This window comes from Polyodon spathula, chromosome 6, assembly GCF_017654505.1.
Source record: "Polyodon spathula isolate WHYD16114869_AA chromosome 6, ASM1765450v1, whole genome shotgun sequence".
NCBI lineage: Eukaryota > Metazoa > Chordata > Actinopteri > Acipenseriformes > Polyodontidae > Polyodon > Polyodon spathula.
In genome coordinates this window covers 17484443-17508484 of record NC_054539.1, presented here as the reverse complement: position 1 = coordinate 17508484, position 24042 = coordinate 17484443, and the positions used below count along the sequence as shown (strand labels likewise).

Below are 24042 nucleotides of genomic sequence, written 5' to 3'. Positions count from 1 at the left end.
GTTCCTTCTCAGTTTTGCTGGTTTATACACTCGAGTTGCCCCCCACACCTCTGTTTTCCATGTTTTTAAATTACTCGAGTTGGCTCCCAATTCTGGCGGGAACCCGAATTCTCTGGTCAGATTTCCCTCCTCGGGCTGGCCTCAATTCTTAAGTCTGAATGCAGGCTGGGAGGAAGTGACAACACTAAATGTCAATCAAAATGTTTTAGGGAGACAGGAACATACCGTATAACGGGACATTTTGGCTGGTATTGAATTTGGCGGATTTGCTACCTTTTGGGGATTTTGACGGTTTTTGAATTGCCATTTTTCACTTGACACATTCACAAAGAAAAATGCAATGCAGTTTTGAATTTATACTTTTAATTCCAAAAAGATTCAAATAAATGATTTCTTAATGAAATCTGTCTACTAAAACAATATCTAATTTACAGTAACTCTTTATACTAGCATCTACAATGTCACTGCAGCAACCTGGAGAACAACAAAGGCAGCCTAATCAGTTAGACTAGCAAGCACTGGTAAAATCAGCTCAGTTTTCTATGGTGCAGAACTAAATTATTGTAATGTTTTGTTTATGGAATTTGCGATGCCTGCAAAATGAGTGTCTCTAATAATATATACTGTGTATTGACAAGAACAAGCAACCATTTTGTTGCAGACTTTAACAAGTCTGGAGCAAACAATGTTGGCTGTTACTTAGTTAAGCCATTCTAAAAAAAAAAAAAAAAAAAAAAAGAAAAAAATGAAAAAAAGCTTAACATAAAAAAAGAACAGTTCTAATACAGTAGCAGGTGTAGTTTACAATGCCTCTGGGTATCTGATAAATTCCAGATTTTTTAAATCCTTTGATGGAAATGTCTGTTCTGCCTTTAATGTTTTCACGCAAATTGACTTCATCACTGCCCTTCTCATATCCACTGACATCTGACCCATTACTTCCCTTCTCCAGCACTTCTTTCCCTGTCCTGCATACCAGTCTACCAGAGGTATATGTACTGCATGAAACAAATGTGCTGTATGGGAAAGAAAGGGGTATTCAAAATCTTTTAGCCGGAGTTGTGAACGGTAGAGAGGAATTAATGCAACACAGTCCAGGTATTGAAATGTAAACCCTGGGAAGGGTGTTTTATTGAATTAACAAAAATAAATTGCAAAAAAGGTGGAGGATCGTGGGTGAGGAAAACAAGTGGTATGGAAAGTAAACTGTCACGGATCCCAGCCTCCAGCAGGTCTGACGTAGCTTGATAGGTTTAGCACATCAATATTCCTCTGAGTGTGCTGAAACTACAAAAACGCACACGAGTTTAAAATCTCCTCAGTGCTTCCCGACTCCTCCTGTCTCTCTAGTCCGGAAGTTCGAACACCAGCCTTGAGCACAACAATGTAGTCCCCTTTGTACTCGAAACCCTGCCCCAGAGATCAGTGGAACACCAGTCTGCTAGCCTTAGGTGTTCTTAATACACTCGAATTCAGTGCACGGGGTTAACGTACCCACATTGTTTTCCTGCACAAAGATGGCGTCCCACAAAACGCGTGGGGAAGCTATAAAAAAGGCGAACAAGATGCTCGGATACATTGTGAAAAGTGTTGAATTTAAATCAAGGGAAGTAATGTTAAAACTGTACAATGCACTAGTAAGACCTCATCTTGAATATTGTGTTCAGTTCTGGTCACCTCGCTATAAAAAAGATATTGCTGCTCTAGAAAGAGTGCAAAGAAGAGCGACCAGAATTATTCCGGGCTTAAAAGGCATGTCATATGCAGACAGGCTAAAAGAATTGAATCTGTTCAGTCTTGAACAAAGAAGACTACGTGGCGACCTAATTCAAGCATTCAAAATTCTAAAAGGTATTGACAGTGTCGACCCAAGGGACTTTTTCAGCCTGAAAAAAGAAACAAGGACCAGGGGTCACAAATGGAGTTTAGAAAAAGGGGCATTCAGAACAGAAAATAGGAGACACTTTTTTACACAGAGAATTGTGAGGGTCTGGAATCAACTCCCCAGTAATGTTGTTGAAGCTGACACCCTGGGATCCTTCAAGAAGCTGCTTGATGAGATTTTGGGATCAATAAGCTACTAACAACCAAACGAGCAAGATGGGCCGAATGGCCTCCTCTCGTTTGTAAACTTTCTTATGTTCTTAAAAATTAGTTTTTTTTTTTTTATTTAGTGACAGCTGCATCATCATGCATTGCATCTTGTTAATACTGTATCACCTAACCTTCACTATCTGTGAAACACACAATATGGAAATCCCTGCCTAAAATAATAATAATAATAATAATAATAATAATAATAATAATAATAATAATACTTTGATTTACTGCTTACCACAGCATGCAGACCTGCTTGAGGTCAAGCTGATCGTTACTCCAAAATTGTGTTTAACATCACTGATCATTTATTTATTTATTTTTAATTTTATTGAATGTTGTTAAATATTCATTATATAACAGTTCATTTTGAAACTCCAAAGAAGCGCAAACTATATTCAACGTGCACCATTTATTTACAGGCTTTTTGCCAGCAATAGAAGCCTGTAGTCTTGCTCTGGATCCAAGGCGGCAGGCTTTTTTGTTGCTGTTTACATCGAATACGCAGAGGGGTGTACTTACAAAGCATTTTCAAAACTGATTCGCTGGTAGGATGGGACCAGCAAATCAAACGCTAGTTAACACGAGCAGGAAAAGAAGATCACGCCCACTGCTTGTCTGGCAGAAATACTGTAAATAGCAAGGCAGCGCGTTCGGTGCATTTTCATTGATAAACTTAAATAATGTTATTAACTATGCGCGTTCAAAAATGTGTTTGAATTGATTTATCCAGTATTTATAGCGATGTCTATAATGAGGAATGGAAACGATCCAAAAATCGATTTTCAATTTAATCGTAGCAGCCCTAGTCACCAGTGTGTTATGCAAATTAGTACTATTGAAGGTTCGGATAAATCTGAACCTTCGTTACAGCCCTAAATATGACATGGCACCTTTTTCAATTTTTACCACAAGTCTTTCTTTCCTGTCTGTTTTCTTAGGGGGTCTTGTGATTTCCCTAATGTCATAGTTTTCCGGGCTGGTTCTTTTTTCTTGGATTTCCACCAACATGGTTGTGGTTCTAACAGTTTCTAAATGTATATGAGTCCTGGTGTTTGTTATACTGTATTAATTAAAGGATGCTTCTTAAAGCAAGCAATCTGGAAACTGCTGATGAAGAACTCTCTCAGAAACATGAGGAAAAAAGCAAAGGAAAAATGATAATATTGTTTATTTAAACAGTTGCATTGTGGTTAACATTTAAAATATTTGTCCAAGCAATGTCTTCACAACTTTGCCTTGGTTAAGGTGGTGTGTATTTTGGATAGCTGTTATTTTAATGTTCATCTGAGGCCAGGTATTGGCAGTTCTGTTAAAATAACATGATGTGTATGTTTCCTACACTGATCAGGTGTCAGTGTTTGATGACTGCTGTTGCAATGAGCAGGTAAATCTGGATTCCTGCAGTCTTTTGAAAACAAGTTGGTGTTATTTCAAGCTGTTTTTTGAGGCTGGAATTTTATTTTCAGGATGTAAACTGAAAACATGAACGGTTTGCTCGGGTAACCCAACAAGGAGACTCGGAAGTGAGACATGAGAGAACGATAAAACACAGTTGCAAAAACTTTTTCATCGGGTCAGCTGTTCATAATTTTTAAATAATGCATGTACAACACTATGAAGTTTAAACTGTGATACTGGATCTTTAAATTCACAAACAATATGAAAATTGTTTCAGAAGATGTTTTAAGTGTTTATGCACATTTTTACTAGAGGGTGGAAAATTGTGCCTGTATAATGAAGTAAATCATTGAGTTGGTCCGTAACCCCAGAAGGGCAGTTATTTTATCCAGTGATGTGTTTTAACTGCATGCCAGTACAGTACATTTGACTCCCCAATCCCAAGTGTAGATCTGTACCTGCTAGGCAAAATTGCTATTTGCACTCAAAGCAGATTATAGAAACAAATTGTTCCTTTGCTGCAGGCCTGGCCATGAGAGAGTGGAGGACTCGGCCGGACTTGGACTCATAAATCTGAGATCAAGACTCGTTGGACTTGGACTTCACTCTTGACTTTCTGTTTATTGTTAATATTAATCTCTACTTTTGTATTACTTGATAGCAAGTACTGTAGCCTTAATATATGCAAACTAAATAACAGTATAACTGTGTGCATACTCTACAGTATAGGATCTGGCAGGTCCGCATGCACTGTGAAAATGACGTTAAGTAGTGTTTCTCCTCAAGTGGTGGAATTCGGATTTAAAAACTACAATGTCAGCAAAGGAAAACATTTAGAAAACTGTACATTTTGTGACAGTTGTAACTTCAGATCATGACAGATTTAATAGTCAACTGCAGCCTTCCACTCAGCATTGTTGAGAATGAACATTTTCGTCATTTTCTTGGAGTATGTTAAATTACTAAATTCAGCAATAAAACAAAAAGCAGAGGATCTTAAAAACAAGATAAAAGCTGATCTAGAAAAGGCTACCTGTGTATCAGCCAAAATTGATATTTAGAGTGATCGAAAGATGGCAGCTATTTTAGGTGTAACAGTGCACTGACTGGTTCCTGTGTTAAATTGGACGCAACTGGACTTGACATTATTGGGATTCGACTCGAACTCAGGACATTGGGACTCGGACTTGACTTGGACTCGAAGACCAGTAGACTTGACTCCAGCTCTGACAAACACTAAGGTCTTGCACAGCTATTTGACAGTATTAGCTGTACTGCTGCTAAAATATATTAAATTAACTTTATGAGTTTGTCATCCTATGTGTTTGTTTTTCTTCAGTTGCATTTTTTGTTTTTTGGTTCCATCAGAAAACACTCATGTTTTATGGGTTTGGCTATGGTTCATAAGCCATTATTGGAGGTTAGTTCTCCCATTCACTGCCAAGCTGCTGTAAATCAGATTTTTTTTTTTTTTGATATTGGACAACCATGCTCATTCAGTGCTGCAACAGTATACTCATATGGCTCCTAGGTATTCATTGGCTGGCTAATAATTTAGTCATATGGCCTTGGCCAGTTTCTTCAACAACGTGTCATAACCTGCTCCTTGGCAGATAGCTGTGCAACACATTTTCTTCATTTTTATATAAATCTGCTTTAGTTTTCTTAGCTCAGTACATGTTTAATTTCTCTCATAGTATATTCTTTGAGACAGGAAACTGTGTAGTGTATGCATTACCAGCAACAGACCATTGTTACCGCGTTTATTTAGAGGATTCTCTGCAGAGGTGCTGCAAGCTTTAAAAGCAGATTTAGCCTATAATGCTTTTTTAGTGATTTATTTGACAAATCAATTCTAACATGGCATGCTATATGTAAAAACTACTGCAGTAAAAGTGTACCAAATGTGCGTGCGAAAACTTTAAACTGAACCTCAGCATGATCTGGTTTCTGTGTGTGAACTACAGTACTGTTCCTGCATAGTTAAGTTTAACCACATTTTGATGCTACATTTTATACAATTAACAGTTCTTTTCAGTATAGCTTCCCCCCCATTGCCTGCCTGGTATTAGATCAAACAATTTGGCCAAACATTCTGTTAAGAAAGCTTCCCATAACAAAATTAGGGGAAGCCGATAAAGTGAAGTTAGAAAATAAACAGGGCAGACTGCTACAAAGAATTAACCAATCAAAACTGATTTGAAATGGATTACAGTGTTTTAATAATAATGCTCTTATGGATTTATTATTATTATTATTATTATTTATTTTTTTTTAAGTTAATCGGTTTTTAATATTATAAGGTACTGAACTCTATTTTTACTGTTGCAAATTGAATGCACAGCAGTCTCTGTTTATTCAGTAGGGGTGGGGGTGGGGGAGTGGTTTGGAGAAAAAACATGCACAATAATTGGCAGTTCATAACCACTCCTTAACTCCTCCCACTCTGTATATTTTGTATGCCACAGAACTTTGCTGAGGTTCCCTGCATCTCCCTGCTACTCTTATGGTTGAGGGAGGGGGAGCTTCGGGGAAGTTAGTACCGGCAAGTTTAAGAGAAGTTAAGAGGGGGAAGTTTCAGGACTTGCCCCCTAGTTGATCTTCAGTCATCCTGATCCGTAAGTGGGATGCTGTGATGAGGTGATCAGATTCCAGTTGTGCCTTTTAAATCTCTATGCAATTGGTTTTTCAAAGGGTATAGCACATAAAACTGAGCCGGTGGCCCCAGATATTTTAAATAGAAAACCTTATGTACAACCACAGCTACTAAAAAAAATTATATCACATATGTGGATGGGCTTTTATAGATGTAAACACCCATATATTACCCTGGAGGGTTTTGTCCGTTATTGGCAGCATAAGCTGTAATAATCGGCAAGATATAAAAAGAAATGACGCATACTGCTGTTTTTCATTTTTGTTTGCAGTTACATTTTGAGGTTGCAATACAAGATTCTGTTTGATACTGTGGAGTTCATAGACCCATACAGTGAGACTAAGGATTCTGTTTTTCCCTCTAATTATACCCCAGGAACTCCACCCTACAGCAAAAATTACACTTTGTTGGATGGTCGGCTGTTTGCACTATATAGCCTACCCTGTGGTAATAGTGGCACTCATATATTTTCATTTTACAGCAAGTGGAGTTTTGTGATATCTGTGTATCATGTGTATCATCCCCTTTTGTGGGTCACCATAATGTAAGAAAAACTATAATATAATCTTGGTATTAACTGCCTAATGTGTAATTTTAAAGCAGTCTGGGTCATGGGTGGGGTACAAGCTACAGGTTGAGGATGCCAGCCCATCCAACGAAACGGGTAGCAGCTGGGACGATGCAGAAATTAACCCTTAGCGGTCCATTTATTCAGCGCCTGTCAGGTGCGTCTTGGATTTTATGGAACCTGCAGCGATCTCCAGCCTGTTAAATAGCAATGGGGAATGCACTAAATACACTGACACTTCTGATGCTGGGTCAGTCATGAATGGTAAGTATTTCTTCATCGTACAGCTTTTCATTAAAATGATAAAACTTGCGCTCTCTCATGCTCTGTGTGTGTGTGTACAATATATATATTGTAGCGAAATAGGTTAACGCAGGCAGGCGCATCACACAGGCGGAGGGCGGGCGCGAACCCGGGACCTCTCGCAATGAAGGATAGCGCCAATACCGCTGTACAAAAGAGCTGGCTCCTTTGCAAGGAGCGTATATCAGGCTTATGTCTCTGTTTGTGATTACCTCACCTACCAGCCCTGCTGCTGCCTACCCCCATGCACGCTACACTAATATATATATAATATAATATTACACACATTTCAGATTGTAACTAAGATTGTAAATCTCAATATTGATAAATAATGCATACGACATTGCATATTCAGTCACCATTAATATAATAATCTGTATTGTGACTAATGTACACGTCCTTGTTTGCTGCATTTACGCAACACGATCGCTTCTTTCCACAGTAACCGACTGCACTGTCAACACACGCCTTTATAGTATCTTATGCAGTAAGTACAGTACCAACAGTGTTGCAAAAAATAAGATTGCCATATTTACATCTGCAAATTTCCCAGCTCAATCTCTTATGTTGACTTCCAAGAATGCAGTGTTTACGTCACTGTTTACATTCCCGACAAGCACTTCGCCGCAATTCTTTCCTACAATTCTAGTTGATTCTAAACTTTTGGCCACAGGTATGGACTTTACACCATAATACTACTTTTTGCTCCATTCGATGGATATGTGTTTGTCATAAAAAATGTGTAAAACAATTCTGTTATTTTATACTCATACTTTGTAATCCTTGAAGAAGAGGAAGTCCATATTACTTGCGTAACTTTTGATTTGTGAAAAATTTGATTGAATCCACAATCTGGAATACAATCTGCTTTATTTATCGCTGCCATTTGTTTCTGTCATCTTGCCTTTGAGACAAATGTTACAGTACTTAAAATGCTTCTGTTTTATGGAGGATTTACCAAATTGCAAAAAAGAAATGTAGTTGTCTTGTTGCACTTTGCACAGTTTGTGACAGTTCTTTGTTTCATGGGTTGTAATTTTCTTAAAACCTCTGAAGCACAAGTCCAGGCAGTGTAACAGTAATCCCTGTCTCAGTGTGTGTTTTGATCTGAAAATAATACTGTTTGACATCAACATAAAGTATGTAAAGTCAGTACATCTAAACATTGCTATTTGTTTTTATGCATAATTCCGACTTTTACAAGAAGAGTAAGAGTTTTCTCTATCCTCCAAATTATAAACTGTTTTGTTGTTGGCAGTACGCTATAAAATAAATAAAATAACATTTTAAAAAAATGGCACAAAATATCATACTACAGCATAAACTTTTAGATGAACATATATTTATTTTGAGTTGACTCAAATCATTAAACCTTTTAACAGGTTGCTAATTTAATAATAACAATAATCTATTTTTATATAGCTCCTTTCATAGTGGCCCACCATCACAAAGCGCTTTACAGGATACGAGACTAGGGTGTGTCAACTGTGCATCAGCTTACAGCAATGACTCACCAGAAAGACGGAGCACAAGGAGGAAGTGATTTGCTCAGGGTCACAAAATGAGTCAGTGGCTGAGATTTGAACCGGGCACCTGCTGGTTACAAGCCCCTTTGTTTTTAACCACTGGACCACACAGCCTCCAAATGTAGTAACTTACAATTTGTTTTTGTACATGACATGTGACGGGAGGCTTAAGCAAATGAAAAGATGTCAACCACACGACCATAACACTGACCATGCTGGGCTGTACAGTGCAACAGAAAGACCCGTAGTGATCTACTGTTCTGTTTTGTAGGAGTCTTTTTTTCTGAGCTTAGTTGAAGCCCTCTTGGTCCTTATTGGAAAATTAGAATTTGTGCAGGTTGTAATACACAAGACAATGAAAACAGAACTGTACTTTTTTACTGAAGCTTTTTATATGTGAAAAATGTTATGAATAATTACACAAAAATAATATGAAAGCTTAAATTCAGAAGTTGGTGATAGGGAAAGGATGTTGATATGTTTACCAGCCAACTCATTTGCTTTAATATTGTTTACTTATGTATGTTGCACAATTAGCTTAGATAGTTTCTCATGATTCAATGAAGAGCACTGTCTTTTCGGAACAAAATACTTTACTTTAAAAGGCGAGTGATTTATTACGTTATCTTGCACACTACTCAAAAATAAAAACTGAAAACAAAGGCCCAGCTGTCTTGCTGTATATTAAAATGTATGTATATAGAAAAAATACTGCTAATACAAACTCTAGCGCAATCCACAATTTCCCAGAGATTTGGATGGGTTTCTAATATAGTAATGTTGGTGTTTCTGTTATAAATATTTAGGAATACTGATAAGCAGTGAACTCTGGAACAAAGTTATGTACAACACTGCAACAGTCTGTTTACATCATTCTGTGAAATGTCCCCTTTTTTATATATACAATATCTCTAACTATGGCAAACACATTTATAGTAGGTTATGTAGTAATTCTCAAATTCATCTATAATGTGTTCAATTGATGGCATACCTTTTTAAAGAAAGCTGACAGTGGCATGTTGTAATCCTTTTACAGTAAAACTGCACTCAATGCAAATTTGCAAGATGATGGGGTTTTGTTAGCTGATGCACTGGGTTTCATAGATGGTGTGTTTTCATAAACCTTGGTGTGCTAGGGTGGGATATTGTAAAGCTTTGTAATACTGTAATGATGTTGTGTGCATTGTGTTACAGGACCATGCAACAATTGTAATACAGCAACAGCAATCAGCTGTAACAAAAAAGGTGCAAAATAAACGAGCTTTTGTGACACTGTTTAGGCTGCAACATGCCTCAGCATAAATTTAGCTCTGTATGGCATTATTCAAAGTGTTTCTCTGTATTTGTGCTGTTAGCTGGGGAAAGTCTAGATGCAAAAAAAAATATTTGGGTTCAAACCTTGGGTTAGTTAGATGAATTAGGTCTGTGTGCCTCATTAATTTCACCAGAAACTGTATGTAACTGTTCTTCCGAGAGTTAGAGTAAATCACTGTTAGAAGTCTCTCACATTACCCTAGCGAACATAAACGGCACCCTCATGAAGCAGTGAGATTTTGCTTGACCGAAACCATGGTTAACTCTGTTTTTTAAAAGTGTCACTGAATTGTAATGCAAATAAAGTTGTTTTTTTTTCTGCATGCTTTTGTTTCTATTAATGTTTGTCTTTTAATACCTTAAAGCAGTATCGCTCATTGCAGCTTTTATTGTGTACTTGTGAAAGCCTGTTAAAATATACTGTATTAATACAAAAACCTAGAGGTGTATGACCTAATAGCAGTCTCATTTCCTGCCTTTCTTTCCACAGGAAATTCCACTTTCTTGGATGATCACGGACCCCCACTCCCTAGGGTAAGGACAGGCTCGCACACCCATTCCCAATGTTTCTGGTTTCTTTCTAATATTTTAACTCATAAAACCAATTCAATGACTCTTGTCGTCGCCCACATTGCAGTACGTTGGATTTTGGTCAGAAGAGGATAGTGTGAGTTAATGCAAATGTAATGCATGCATCTGGGTTGATGGGGTGTTAAGACAAGAAAGATTGCTTTGACAAGATCTTTTCTGGTATTTCCTAGTTTATTTGTATGCTTCTTTTTTTCACCTGCAGAGTTAAAAAAACATTCTCAGGTGCTAATTAAGAACAGCTGCACCTGAATGCAGTAGGGTTTCCAAAAAAGTGTTCTACTTCCATTCAGTATGTCTTAATCTTTTTGTTAAGCATTTTTGCTTAATAAAAACATTAAATGCAACAAAAGGAATTTGCTTATTTGTTTTATGCAAGTCCTCTCTTGATAAAAAAAAAAAAAAAAAAAAAAAAAAAAAAAAAAAAAAAAAAAAAAAAAAAAAAAAAAAAAAAGATTGCCTTTCTTCCATGCTTATTTGGGCAGGATCTCCATTTATACTGTGGAAAACAAGTATTGTTTTTGGTCTTATTTCTCTGTGGTTAAAAGGGATCTTTCACAGAACTTGTTTTGACATATTTTTGTATCTGTATAACCTCTATATTACTCCAGTAGTCAGCATATTAAAAAAAATATATATATATAATCTATCTGGTTGGCAAACTATAAATATTTAATCTCTGTGTGCTTTTAATTTATTAGTATGGTTACGTTATCCAGCTATTGGTGTTGGTATACCAATTTAGATGTTTTGAATAACCAGCCAGAGAATTATGCCTAAGGCAGTCATTTACCCGTGGTCAGAATCTGATCTGCAGTAGATATGTATTATTATTTTTCATAAGGAAATGTCTGCCCCTTTTGGAGAGACATACAAGTAACATTGTTAAAATATGTAAAGAGCACTTGGCTTCAAATGTTATTTTAATTAGTGTTTCTTACATTGCCCTTACTATTTTTTGCTGTTTGCACATTCTTTGGATTCTACTGCTTTTTATTTAGTTCACGGAACAGGAGCAAGCCATGGGACTTAAAAGGAACTATGTGCTTGAGACTTTAAGTTTCCAGTTGGCTTGCAGAGAGCCACCCTCACAGAGGTGAATCTTCTCAAAAAAATTGAGAAAGCTAGAGGATACATTTGAGAAGAGATAGAAGTCACCCTGACTAACAAGGAACGTCTACGCTTCGGGAGATCGGCGCAACCAGACCTCCGAGGCAGAGTCACGTGGGGTGACAGGAATTCTGAAAGAGAGAAGGAATGAACATGCAAAGGGGCCTGAGAGGAACACTGGCATAGATGAAAGCAAGTTGTTAGTAAAGAATACAGGGTTTCCCCTTGGCTCAGGCAGAGCCGCCCTCTCAGAGGTGAGACCGAGCTGATCTGCCTCCAAGGCTGTAGAGCATATATGCTTGCCCCAAGGGGAACAAGTGGTAGAAAATGGAGACGTGAGAAAAGTGCAGGGTTTACCTCTGGCTTAGGGAGAACCGCCCTCTCGGAGGTGAGACCGAACCGACCTGCCTCCAAGACTGGGGAGCATGTGTGCTGCCCCCAGGGGGAACCTGAAATGATAGAGAGATTGTTAAGATTTGGCTGGGGGTCCCCAGTGGCTCTTGGAGAATCGAGGTCGATGCGCATATCCTTACAGGCACCATTATCGGCGCTCATTCAGAGGTGTAGGTAACAAAGCATTGCCAATCCATAATTAACGTAGACAGAACGAACACAGTCGTGAGCATAAGGGGCACGGTTGTAATGAAATATTTTAGTATGAATGAATGCACTGCTACTAATTCTGGAGCTTGAACAGATCAGTGGGGCCGAGCAGGCAGCCTTGGGATTGAACAATCAAGTACACCCAAAAACACAAAGCATGCAGGATAGGACAAACAATCCAATGATTCAGTCATGCTATCCCATGATTCAATGCATATACCACCACTGACGCCATCATTGGAGTCCACCCAGGTGAAGGTAAACAAGCATTAGACAGACAGCAGAAACTGACCTTTTTAATTTGTAACCTTGAAAGACAACCCACTACCAAAATTGCACAGGGAATTTTAGAACGAGAAGGTATCGTAGATACATGCTGCCACAGTTAATGTAGACAGAACCAACGCAGTAGTGACAGTAATATAAACACAGAGCAGTTCGGCGCGTACACAGATCCAAACAAATGCATATAAAATTAAAACAAATCAGGGAAACCACTCCTATAAAATATTTTCACAACCAAAGCACAGAAAAATATACAATGTAAACAAATAAACGCATCTACCGAACAAAACACATGCACAGAGAAATGCAACAACACAAGCAAACACCCAGTGACGCACAGAGAAGCACAGACGGCAGAAACAAAAAACGACAAGTGGGGTCTGCAGCGCTGAGTGACAATACGCAAATGCAAAACGGGCAGAGAATGAGTGTTCGACCCAGGGCTTAAATGGGGAGGTTAATTGATACATTGGCTAGGGGGAAGTCCCTGCACCTGCTCCCTGAACAACACCTTAAAAGTTAACATTTATCTTATTTCTCTGAGCTCATCTGGAGGAGTGTAGGGGCTGAACAGCCTTATTTAGTCCATTCTGTAAGTTCGATTTCTTCTTAAAAATAATCATTCAGTCTCCTTCAAATAAAGTCAATCAAAAAGATTATTCAGGAATCAAATATAAACCGGAACAAAAGCAAATTACTTTCTGCGCCCCCTGGTACAGATTAGCATTTTCTGCCCTGGTTTTCTGCGCATCAAAAATATTGTTACACGCATCCTTATGCTAAACATATAGGAAGTGGGGTGCTCCCTTAATTAGTGGATTTCACCAATAAATACTTGCCAGCACCCTTTAGTGATCCTATGGTATTAACAAGCATTATCAATCAGCAAGATTTATGTTATATCTATTGTTCATATCTAGGCAGAAGATTGAACTGAAGGTTATAGAGATATTTTAGTTTATGAAAATACTTTTAATCATCAAAAGCAGAACTTGTTATATGTCAACAGCCAATCAGAGGCTTTTAACACTTAAGTCACTTATATCTATGCAGTAACATAAATGCAACAATTTGACTGCTTTGAAGTCAGTACAATTCTTCTTTCTCTGTGGTGTGCAGGCTCTTGCAAAAGGACATACACACATTCTCTTTATATTAAATTCTGATGTATACCGACAGCCCTGGTTAGTATTTTCTAAGTAGAGAAACCCAAAATAAGCAAATAACATTTTAACATCACAAAGACTTAACTAATAGGGCATTTGTCTAAGACCATAGTATCGAATCCCACTGTTGCAAATTATTTTATTACAAAATACAGTACTTTAATAATTATGGTAGTTCTAGCCTTTCTTTGACAGTTTGAATTGGTTTGTAGTTTCGATTTCATCCATTTTAACTTGATTTTCATATTATATTGAAGCCGTTGATACTGGTGTTTGCATTGCTGACTGAGGAGGGATAACCATAAAACAAAACATATATAATACAAAACACAAATTTTTTAAAAAATAAAAAAATTCTATTGAATTGGTGTCAGCCTGTTTCCACAACTTTAGTTCCACCCATTATTAACAAATCTCTTTTGTCCGGTGAGGAAAGATTAAGAACCCTACAGTTACATCTGTTGTAAACCCAGATGGCCGAGGTTAAATAAATAAAACTGCAACATTTCTGTAATGTAATTCTAAAATCATACAAAGTAGTTTTTAACACTTTTTAATGCAATGCGTGTTTAATAGTATGGTTCTTATGATGCATGACATTTGAATATTACCGTAGCCCCTCCTTAGTTACTATAAGGAGGCAGTGTGGTCCAGTGGTTAAAGAAACAGGCTTGTAACCAGGAGGCCATTGGTTAGAATCCCAGCTCAGCCACTGACTCATTGTGTGAACCCAAGCAAGTCAGTTAACCTCCTTGTGCTCTGTCTTCCTAATAGTTTTGTGCTTTAACATGTATGCCTTTTCAGTTCTAGGATTTGTGACCTGGCTGTGACCTCTGGAATCCTAACGGCCATTCTCAGACAAGTACAAACAGGCTGTTGGCTCTGGTTTTCTAGGATGTTATTTGTAACTTCTGCACATAGAAATTTACAGGGCACTGCAGACTACTGTCTTGCTGTAAATTTAATTGAGACGTCTGTCAAACAGACCTTTTCAATAAATGACAGTAGGTGCTATCCAGCATACTGGTGGCTCAACATATTCTTTTTATTTCAAAATCAATGTAAAACATCTTTTGGTCTGCTATTTTATGATTTAAATAATCATAAATAACATAGTTTTGGATCAGAGACCGGAGAAAGTCAGGACCAGCATATCTGTAACTATGTTTTTATTTATTTTAATCCAGTTAAAAGTGAGACACAAACTTGCTTCCCAGTCTTATTTGGTTCAATAATCATCAAAAGTTTTAAACGTTGATTAGTTTAGTACGTTGATTAGTTTAGTGCCCAGAATGTAATGCAATATACACACATTTTGGAAATGTTACTTATGCCAGTAACTCTGCTGTTTCCTCGTTTCTTATGCCACTTGGTGTCCTGAAACATGGCACTTTCTCATTGGGCTAACTATTGGAATATAGAAACTTGGTGGGCAATTCCAAGAAAAGAGCATCAGTGTTGGCCAACACACAGTGCTTTAGGGAATTAAACTCCTTTACCAGTCATTTAGCCTTTTAGTATTCAGTCAATACACAGGTATATTAAAGTCAAATCAAGTCAAGTCAAGTTAAGGTTAAGTTGACTTTTTTTGAGAGCAAGAGAGACAGACCTCTAGATGGAAAATTTAGATTGCTATTAAGTTGAGCCTGCTTTTTTTTTTTTTAGCAATAGTTTTGTCTCTGAAAATAATGGGATTTTCAATTCAAATTGAACTCATTCATAAAGCAGTTTTACAGACTTGGAAGATGGATTTAAACAGGAAGTTAACAGTCTATGATACCTCTAAACCGGCCCCACGTAATGGCCAGTTGCAAGGGAAACGTACAATTTGCCAACTGCTTTACAAGTTTTCAGTTAAGTGAAAACAGCGGCACATGTTGTCGGTTACGGCTGCAACCCACAGAAGTGGGCTACACAAATTAAGAATTGTTTCAATTAATGGATGAATGATGTGTAGTGAGGGTTTGCTTTCCAGTATGATATGTTTGGTTTGGATATCATCTCGTCTACAGGTGGGGCAGGCTTTGAATTAAGATCGGGGTGTTTCCATTGAATTTTTTTTACCTTCTTTAACACTAAAGATGAAAAATAATATAATGATATTGCATGATTTCTGCTAAATCTGTACAACATAGTATTACTCCCTGAGTTACAATGGTCCCATATCTAATATATATATTATATATATATTATATATATATAATATTATATATATATATATATATATATATATATATATATATATATATATATATACACAGTGCCTATACAAAGTCTACACCCCCTTTCAAAATGTTCACCTTTTGTTGCCTTATAGCCTGGAATTAAAATAGTTTTTTTTTTCATTTAACTACACATCCTACCCCACAAATTCCAAGTGAAAAAAATGTTCTTGAAATTTGTAGAAAATTAATTTAAAAATAAAAACTGAAATAGCTTGGTTGGATAAGTGTCCACCCCCCTTGTAATAGCAATCCTAAATTAGCTCAGGTGTAACCAATCGCCTTCATAATCACATACCAAGTTAAGTGGCCTCCACCTGTGTTAAATTGTAGTGATTCACATGATTTCAGGATGAATTCAGCAGTTTCTGCAAGTTCTGTCTGCTGTGTAGTGCATTTCAAAGCAAAGACTCAACCGTGAGCACCAAGGCACTTTCAAAAGAACTCCGGGACAAAGTTGTTGAAAGACACAGATCAGGGGATGGGTATAAAACAATATCAAAGGCCTTGAATATCCATTGGAGCACAGTCAAGACGATTATTAAGAAGTGGAAGGTGTATGGCACCACCAAGATCCTGCTTAGATCAGGCCGTCCCTCTAAACTGGACGACCGAGCAAGAAGGAGACTGATCAGAGAGGCTACCAAGAGGCCAATGGCAACTTAGCAAGAGCTGCAGGCTTTTATGGCCAAGACTGGACAAAGTGTGCATGTGATAACAATATCTCAAGCACTCCACAAATTTGGCGTGTATGGAAAAGAATGTATACAATAAAATAGCTTTAATGCACGCTGCAATTGATGGAAAGTAGAGGAGACAGAGAAAAAAGTGGGCAAGGAGAAGAAAGAGAAGGGTGGGTGAAAGCTTTTATCATATCTTCAGCTGGCTCAAGGAGCGAGGCGGAGCTGGAGTTGTTCAAAGATCTGCCGTGCTATGTAGAATTTCTCTTTCCCCAAAGTGTGAATTAAATTGTTTCAAAATTAAGGGATTGCATGACATCCCTAACCCAGTGGATGTGAGAGGGTGGGGCATCTTGCTTCTAATTTTAGGCCTAATTACAGAATTAGGCGTCTGGCAAGCAAGATCGTGAAGGCCAGGGAATCTGACTGCAACTTGGAGGGATGTCATTGAACATTACAACAAAAAGGACGATAAGTGGAGAGGGATCAATATTTGTTTCAGTAATTTGAGAAAAAAAACTTTAAAAAATGAAGGTTCAGAAAGGAGCCAATCTGGGACGTAACCAAAATATATGTATAATTAGGGGTCTACCTAAATTGCGATTTTGCGGAAATCGGGAAATTGAGGAGTCACTGTGAAATTCACTTCTTTTAGGGGCCAATACATACTGGACAAACTACATATCTTCCTTCTGTAGATAGGCTTTTTTTTTTTTTTTAATTCTTGTGCTGTCCTGAGTGCATTGGACTTAGGCAAAAAAAAAAAAAAAACTCCTTAGACAAATAACATTTACAAAAAAATACTTCAAATCGGTTAACGTTCTTGTTTACTGTTCAAATGACAACAATGTTTTAATCAGACTATCAGTGCGTATGTACTGGCTTTTCTGTGACCTGTACTGTACAGACAGTAGGAGGTGGGACAAAGTCAGTGCTGCATTGCTTTGATTTAGGTTGCCAAAATCTGTTTTTCAGCATTGGAGGTAAAATACCAAAAATGGACGACAAAGCAAAGTATACTTCGGCTGATGTCAAGATTTCCCTAAGAAACTGTACATGCAGATGGAGGTCATTGTTTTGCACATCTTTAATGTGTCTTTGGAGAAAATATGATCGATCGCTATTTAGCTTCAGAATTACACATTAAACGAAAGGCTACTACAGAGGCTGCTGAACAGAATGTAAAATAAACAGCTTTCAGAAAACAAACTTAAGTCGGCACAGACAAAAAGTATCCCTGTCGGTTGGAGCCAAGTTAAATCAGTACTACAGGTGCGATCTAGCACAGCCACCTCTGTTCAAACAACCTGCTGCTTACTTTTTAAATGCAGTTAGAATTTTAGACCCGTTTTCCACATATGTATAACTTGGCAAAGCTTTGTCTTACACTTCCAACCAATTCAGTGGATGCAGAACGAGTAGTCTCAACGTATGAGCAAGTCCAGACAGGACAGAATGTTGGAAGCAACTGCTAAGGGATGTTGCATGCTTGCTTTTAACAAATGACAGCACTCTGTTTTAGCAAGGAAGTAGCTACCACTATTTGTAGGCTTTTATAGTGCTGTAAAATATTGTCTACTTAGGTTTATTCAATGTTTAAACTGGTCAGCGAAATCCTAATTTTATTCCATAACCTACCCGTGAAAAATACGTAAATTTAAAGTAGACCCCAATGTATAAGGGAGGAGGGCATCTGCTTACATCTGTCACCGGTTGGATCCAAATCTGGGAAGATCTTAGCCAATTTTAGTTTTACATAAATGGATTTTAAATTGTATCAGTCCATGTCTGGCACAGGATGAATGAGCCTGAGAAATGAAAACCTAACACCTATACTAATCTGCACTTGAAGTTATGTGCAATCCCTGTGCAAAAGTACAATTGTACATTTTACATCACCTGTGCTACATAACCCACACTTCGTGCACCACTACAATAATACATATAACAGACAACATAAAACACAAAGTACACACAGGGGCAGGGCACCCTGCCACAAAGGTGTAGAAGTTTAGTAGCAATTGTAGCGCAACCTTTATTTTTAATGTATTATTTTTATGATTTATGTGTAACAAAGCGTACAGTTGCATGCCAAGTTGTGACATCGTACACAGTTCTCTGTGAAATAATTACTTGTATGTGCTATGATCAGAGACTGCTGTTGTGTCTAGACTAAGTCACCACCAGACCCACATGAGAAGGCTGTATATTATAATTTATATTCAAAGCTTAGACATTGAAAATATATACTTTATCTAAATGGTTGTCTGTGTTTGGTGGATTGGCATAAGCAATACTCTAGACAAACGTATGGAGGTACAGAGAAAGTCAATCTGCCAGTCAGTGATTTCTTTGGATGAATGTTTGGGTTAAATACTTTTTTATTATTTTTTTTAAACTTGTGACTTTTCTCCTCCTCTTTATACTACTTACCAAACAGTTTATTTTAAAAGTCGTTCAACCATTCATAGAGCCTTTAGTAATCCTATCTAATCTAATCTATCTTTCAATGACCAAGTTGTAATATAGCTGGATATCCTCTTCATTTCCCAGAGGATTTGAGTCAATTACTGCCGTTGAGCACTCCAGTATCAGTCCTAGGCTATGATGGCACTGTGTGCTGTAGGGTAATGCAGCTCGGTCAGTGCTCGAGTCATAGGGTGTGTTATGTTGCACTTACTATTTTTTTTCTGTGGCTTGATAACCTCATGTCTTCCAGCCCTTTAAACAGGAGCTGGTAACATTCAGGAGGGTGTACGTTTCAGTTGTCAGCGTCGACTGAAAGTGAGTTTGTGTCTGACAGCATTGTGTGAAGAACGTGACCTTTGCTATAGTGTGTAAACTGAAGTAAGTTTGAAAAAATGTGTTGTCGTCTCGTGAGCTGCGAAGCATGCTGGTCATAAATAGGGTGCATTGGTTTGCACCTCTATCTTTTTAGGCCGGTGTGTTTGGGTGCAGTAATAAGGCTGCCTTGTTACACAAACAAAAAACGTGGATCCATACAGCTTCCTTTAAACAGCTAGCCAGTTGAACGCCATATGTGTGAGAATCAATTCATTCACCAATATTCTAAAACTTCACTGTGTTTAATTAAAGCAGTTGTCTGCATGAAAGTAAGGTTATGGACAGAGTGCAACTTCAATTAAGAACAGACTGCTTGTTTAACTACAGGCAAACTAAAAAGAAAAATAAACTAATCTGCCAACAACAAAAGAGAATGACAATAACAAATATAGCTCCATTTCCTTTCTTATCTGCAGTTCACATTGTTTCTGCTGTGCCTAGACATGCTGAAATAACCCTGTAACATTACTATATAACAGTTAAAATTCTGCACTGCTGCTTGATGCAGTCAGCCGTACATGATTTCAGGTTGAAAGCACCACTCATTTCGTTGAATGTCTTGTGACAAGACAAGTTTTGTTAGTGCGTGTCTTTGTCTAAAAATATAACTTTTAGGGGTTAAGCAGCTTGAATGAATACATATTTAAGGTTAGTATCCTGGATTTGGCAAGGAGCCTTGACAGTAATTCCAGAACTCTTAATTTTTATTTGGTGTAGAGAGCCTTACGACAGAAACAAACATTCTATGCTTCAGTTACTCCTGGGAGGTTTTTAAAAAAGTTGACTTGGAAATGAAAGGGGATGTGGTTTGAATGATGCTGATTCGCAGAAGAGACATGTCTCAACCTGCGTTCAATGAAAGGAAATGAACCTACAGTGTCAGAAGTGTTCTGTTGTAACGAAGGGTCCAATACAAAAGATTACCCATGTAATAAAGTGTGTGCATATTTATAGATAGATAGATAGTATTACACACACACATTTGGTTGAGATTTGTTTGCCAGTTAATTTTAATTTTGTTATTCTTATGCAACATTCATCATTTTACATATGTAAAAGACAATACAGATACAATATCTTTAATGTGTTATGGAAGTTGTTTCTTGCCTTTTTATACCATAGCATGCAGTGAGCCAGAACAACTCTCTTGGTGGATAAAGCTCACTGGTGATAAAACAATGTGAATACTTTATTCAAACACAAAATATGTTAAGAACTTTATAAAAGTGTCCACATTCCTAAAATAAAAAATGCCATGTGTTTCTTGGGTAGATCTTAAAATGATGAAATAACACCATTTGTTTTATAACAGGTCTTGCTTTTTCTTCCTGGTTTAGGTCCTGCCATTCCCAAGCCAGGTTGTCTATAATCGGGTTGGAAAGTGTGGGAGTCGCACTGTCGTGCTGCTGTTGAGGATCCTGTCTGAGAGACAGGATTTTAATCTGGTTGCCTCCGACATCCATAACAAAACCAGACTGACCAAACACGAGCAGGTATGGACCATGTGCTTGTACCCTAGTCACATGTCCTTCTCACAGACATCTTGCTCTGCCTGGAGCAAGTAAGTGCAGGCATGTGATCTCATTTGCTTTGGCTTGTAACAAAAGCTTACCTCTTCCATGTAAAAATGCTTTGAAGTGAGCTGGAATTATTTTCACTGTTTCCGCAATTGGAAGCGAGACGGTAAAATCTGTTTGCACAGACAAAACAAAAGTAAGAGCTGCTGAGCTATACTTTTTGTATAAATTGGATCTCCTAATTGGAAAATATAATAATGTTTGTGCTACAGAGTTGGCTGTCAGTATCACGGCAAAGAAAATGTTGTTTTCTGGCAAACTAATATTTCATAATTTCATTTGCTCTTTATTTGAAAATGTAAACTCATCTTTGTCAAATGTTTATATATATTTTAGTGTGTGTGTAGTCTTGACTTTTTTATGGAGGATTAGGTTTTAGACATTCTAAGGATTGCAACTTGGTGTGTGTTTGTGTTTTGCTTAGCAAATCAGATACTTCTTTTAAGAACTAATAACACTTAATTGCTCATTTTTGGAGTTTGCACATCTTTTCCATAATATGTTACACACTTCGACAAAGCAGCGGTGAGCTTTGCCACACTCATTTTGCGAACAATGAATGTTACTGTCTGACCGGGCAAAAGATTAGTTACTGTAATTTTACACATAAAAAGGAAGGTGTTAACAGTGTTAACAGTGAAGGTGCATGGAAACTCATCAAGCACAATGCTGCCTCTACAACGCAAGTACAGATTGGCACAGGTATGAGAGACCTATTTTATTTTGCTGCAGCAATAGTCAGTGAAGGTAAACTATTTATTTAGGCTGTCTTTACTTGCATGGCTGTCATTAATAAAGCCTCTTACTGTAGTTCCATCAGCAACAAATACCTAAGAACCTAATTTTCTCCTGAAATTAACAGGTTTATACACTAATAATATGAACAAATACGTTGCTTGCTTAGTTTTTTCTCCTTGAATTTTCAGCAGCACCTCTTCAAATGTGCTATGATACAGTGTTTGCAAGGCCGAGCTGGTTTTGTGGCTCTGTGCTTTATGAGCCTTCTGATGAAGTAATTTAGAATATATTAGCAGCAGTGAAACCAGGAAGTCGAGGGGGAGTAAGCATGCATGGAATTCCAGCCTAAAGTTCACTAACACAACCCAGCCCTTTGCTGTTCCCCAAAGTGCTGCAATTCAGCAGGAGTCAGACCAAATGTAACGGAAAATACTCCAGACTATTGAACTTATTTAACTGAACATTCTTAGAATTCTAATTTCAATAAAAACATTGTTATACTAAACCGTAGGCTAATTGGATTGATGACGTAGTTTTTTTTTTTTTTTTTAAACAGGAGCTTTATATGTTTTTTTAAACATTTAGCTTTATAATAACTCAAGAAAATGAAACAACACAGTGCATGTGGTAGTTTTAAGACTGTGCTTTTATTAATTGTTTTACAAATACAACATTTTAAAGGCAGCATTCTGTTCAGTTTTGTTTAAGTGTTTCTCATTGTTCCAAAATGTACTATTTTTCAGAATTATTCCAGTGGGCTAGCTGTTCCCCACACAGCTGTTAGCTGAATGTCATGGAGACAGTGCACGGTGAACAAAGATTTAAAATTCATTGATTCTCACAGGGATATGCTTTTAGAAAGTAAGGACCTAGATAACTAAGGCTAGAGTTTGTGGGCCAAGCTGGTCTAGTGGGTTACAGTGTGAAGTGTACTGTTTGTGCCATTTATTCATCTATGGTACAGATAGGTAGATGGTTCTTTTAATAGTTCAATGACTGAAAAAGTCATGATTTTAGGTAGTGTGAAAAATAGTGTAAATATTTTATTTTTATATTAATCAACTTTTCAGTATTTAAGATTTGTACTGTACAGTTAATTGCTTATTATTGCACTGTATTTGAGAAACTTGACTGTAACAAAGGAGAGCACAAACCTGGATACCTCCCTGAATCAAACAGTAGCTTTGTATGGGATATGAAAATTCAGTAAATAATCTCTTTTTATCATTTTACATACTAAATCTTCCAGCAAAATCAAAAAAATTCATTCAGAATCCCAAACGTGGTTGACTGAATTGACATGGTTGATTTGGGATTTAATTTTTAATTTGTAACACTTTGACATTGTTTTAAATGGCTAGATGTGTGTATTCCTTGTCACTGTTATGATCACAGTTATTTTGCTTTTGAGCTGAAACTGTGAGAGCATAGTTAGGGTTAGTATGTGGAAATGAATAGATATCTGTGGGGTACTGTGCACATTTCCAACAGCTGTAAACTAGGCCAGGGGTAGGCAACCTTGCCTCTTCCAGTCCATCCCATTGCAAGACTTGGTGCCACTGATGGTACTGCAGAAAGAGGCTTTATCAGTGACAGGTGTGTAAGTAAAGACAGCCATTCGACCACAAAAGAACAATATAAATAGTTGGAGCGAGTGTCTGCAATGGAATGGACTGGAAAAGCCAAGGTTTCCTATCTCTGAACTAGGTCATTGTGCAGTGGAGTTTTTAATACATTACCCATTCTATTAAGAAAGTCCTGTTTTTCAGTCAAGACCCCTCATAGCACTGCTGGAGCTCAGTCAATGATCAATTTAAAGTGCTCTGATCTTCATTCCACAATGAGGAGCATTGTTCTAATTGAAAAAAAAGTGCATCCACTTGGTTACCATTAGATCCCATTAGGACCAATTTACAAAAATGTATGACAGAAAGTATTAGCTATGAAAATACATACAAGTAAGATGCTTTTGTGATGTGTTCAGTTTAAAGCTTAAATACATTTTCAACCCCCCCACACACATCTTGCATTTCTTTTCTTTCTCGGTCTGTACAGCAAATACAAATTTAAATTGGCATTCAGTAGATCAGGACCAACATCCACTGAGCACAGAAATGCATATTTTATTGTTTATGTGATGTACAGATCCACTTTCAATGTTTTCTTGACTGTTGCCACCATTTATAGCTTGTGCGTCTCCCAGACGAGTCAGAGGCTGTGCGGGCTAAACCACTAGAACAAACAAATGAGTAAATGTGAATGTATTTTGCTTTATACTAGTCCTGCACCTAAGTGTGTGTGTGTGTTTCATTGTATCCCAAATAGTATTTACTAGCCTAGATTTTAAGTTTCACATGAAAACTC

At 37.4% G+C, this 24042-nt stretch overlaps 1 protein-coding gene across 1 annotated transcript in view; it reads left to right on the top strand.

Moving 5' to 3' along the window:
* Nucleotides 1-24042, top strand: part of usta (uronyl 2-sulfotransferase a) — a 91693-nt gene that overhangs the window by 29299 nt on the left and 38352 nt on the right. Inside the window, exons 2-3 of the mRNA XM_041252343.1 lie at nucleotides 10356-10399; nucleotides 20701-20856. Of these exons, the coding sequence (XP_041108277.1) occupies nucleotides 10356-10399; nucleotides 20701-20856 (200 nt within the window). The remainder of the gene's footprint in view (nucleotides 1-10355; nucleotides 10400-20700; nucleotides 20857-24042) is intronic.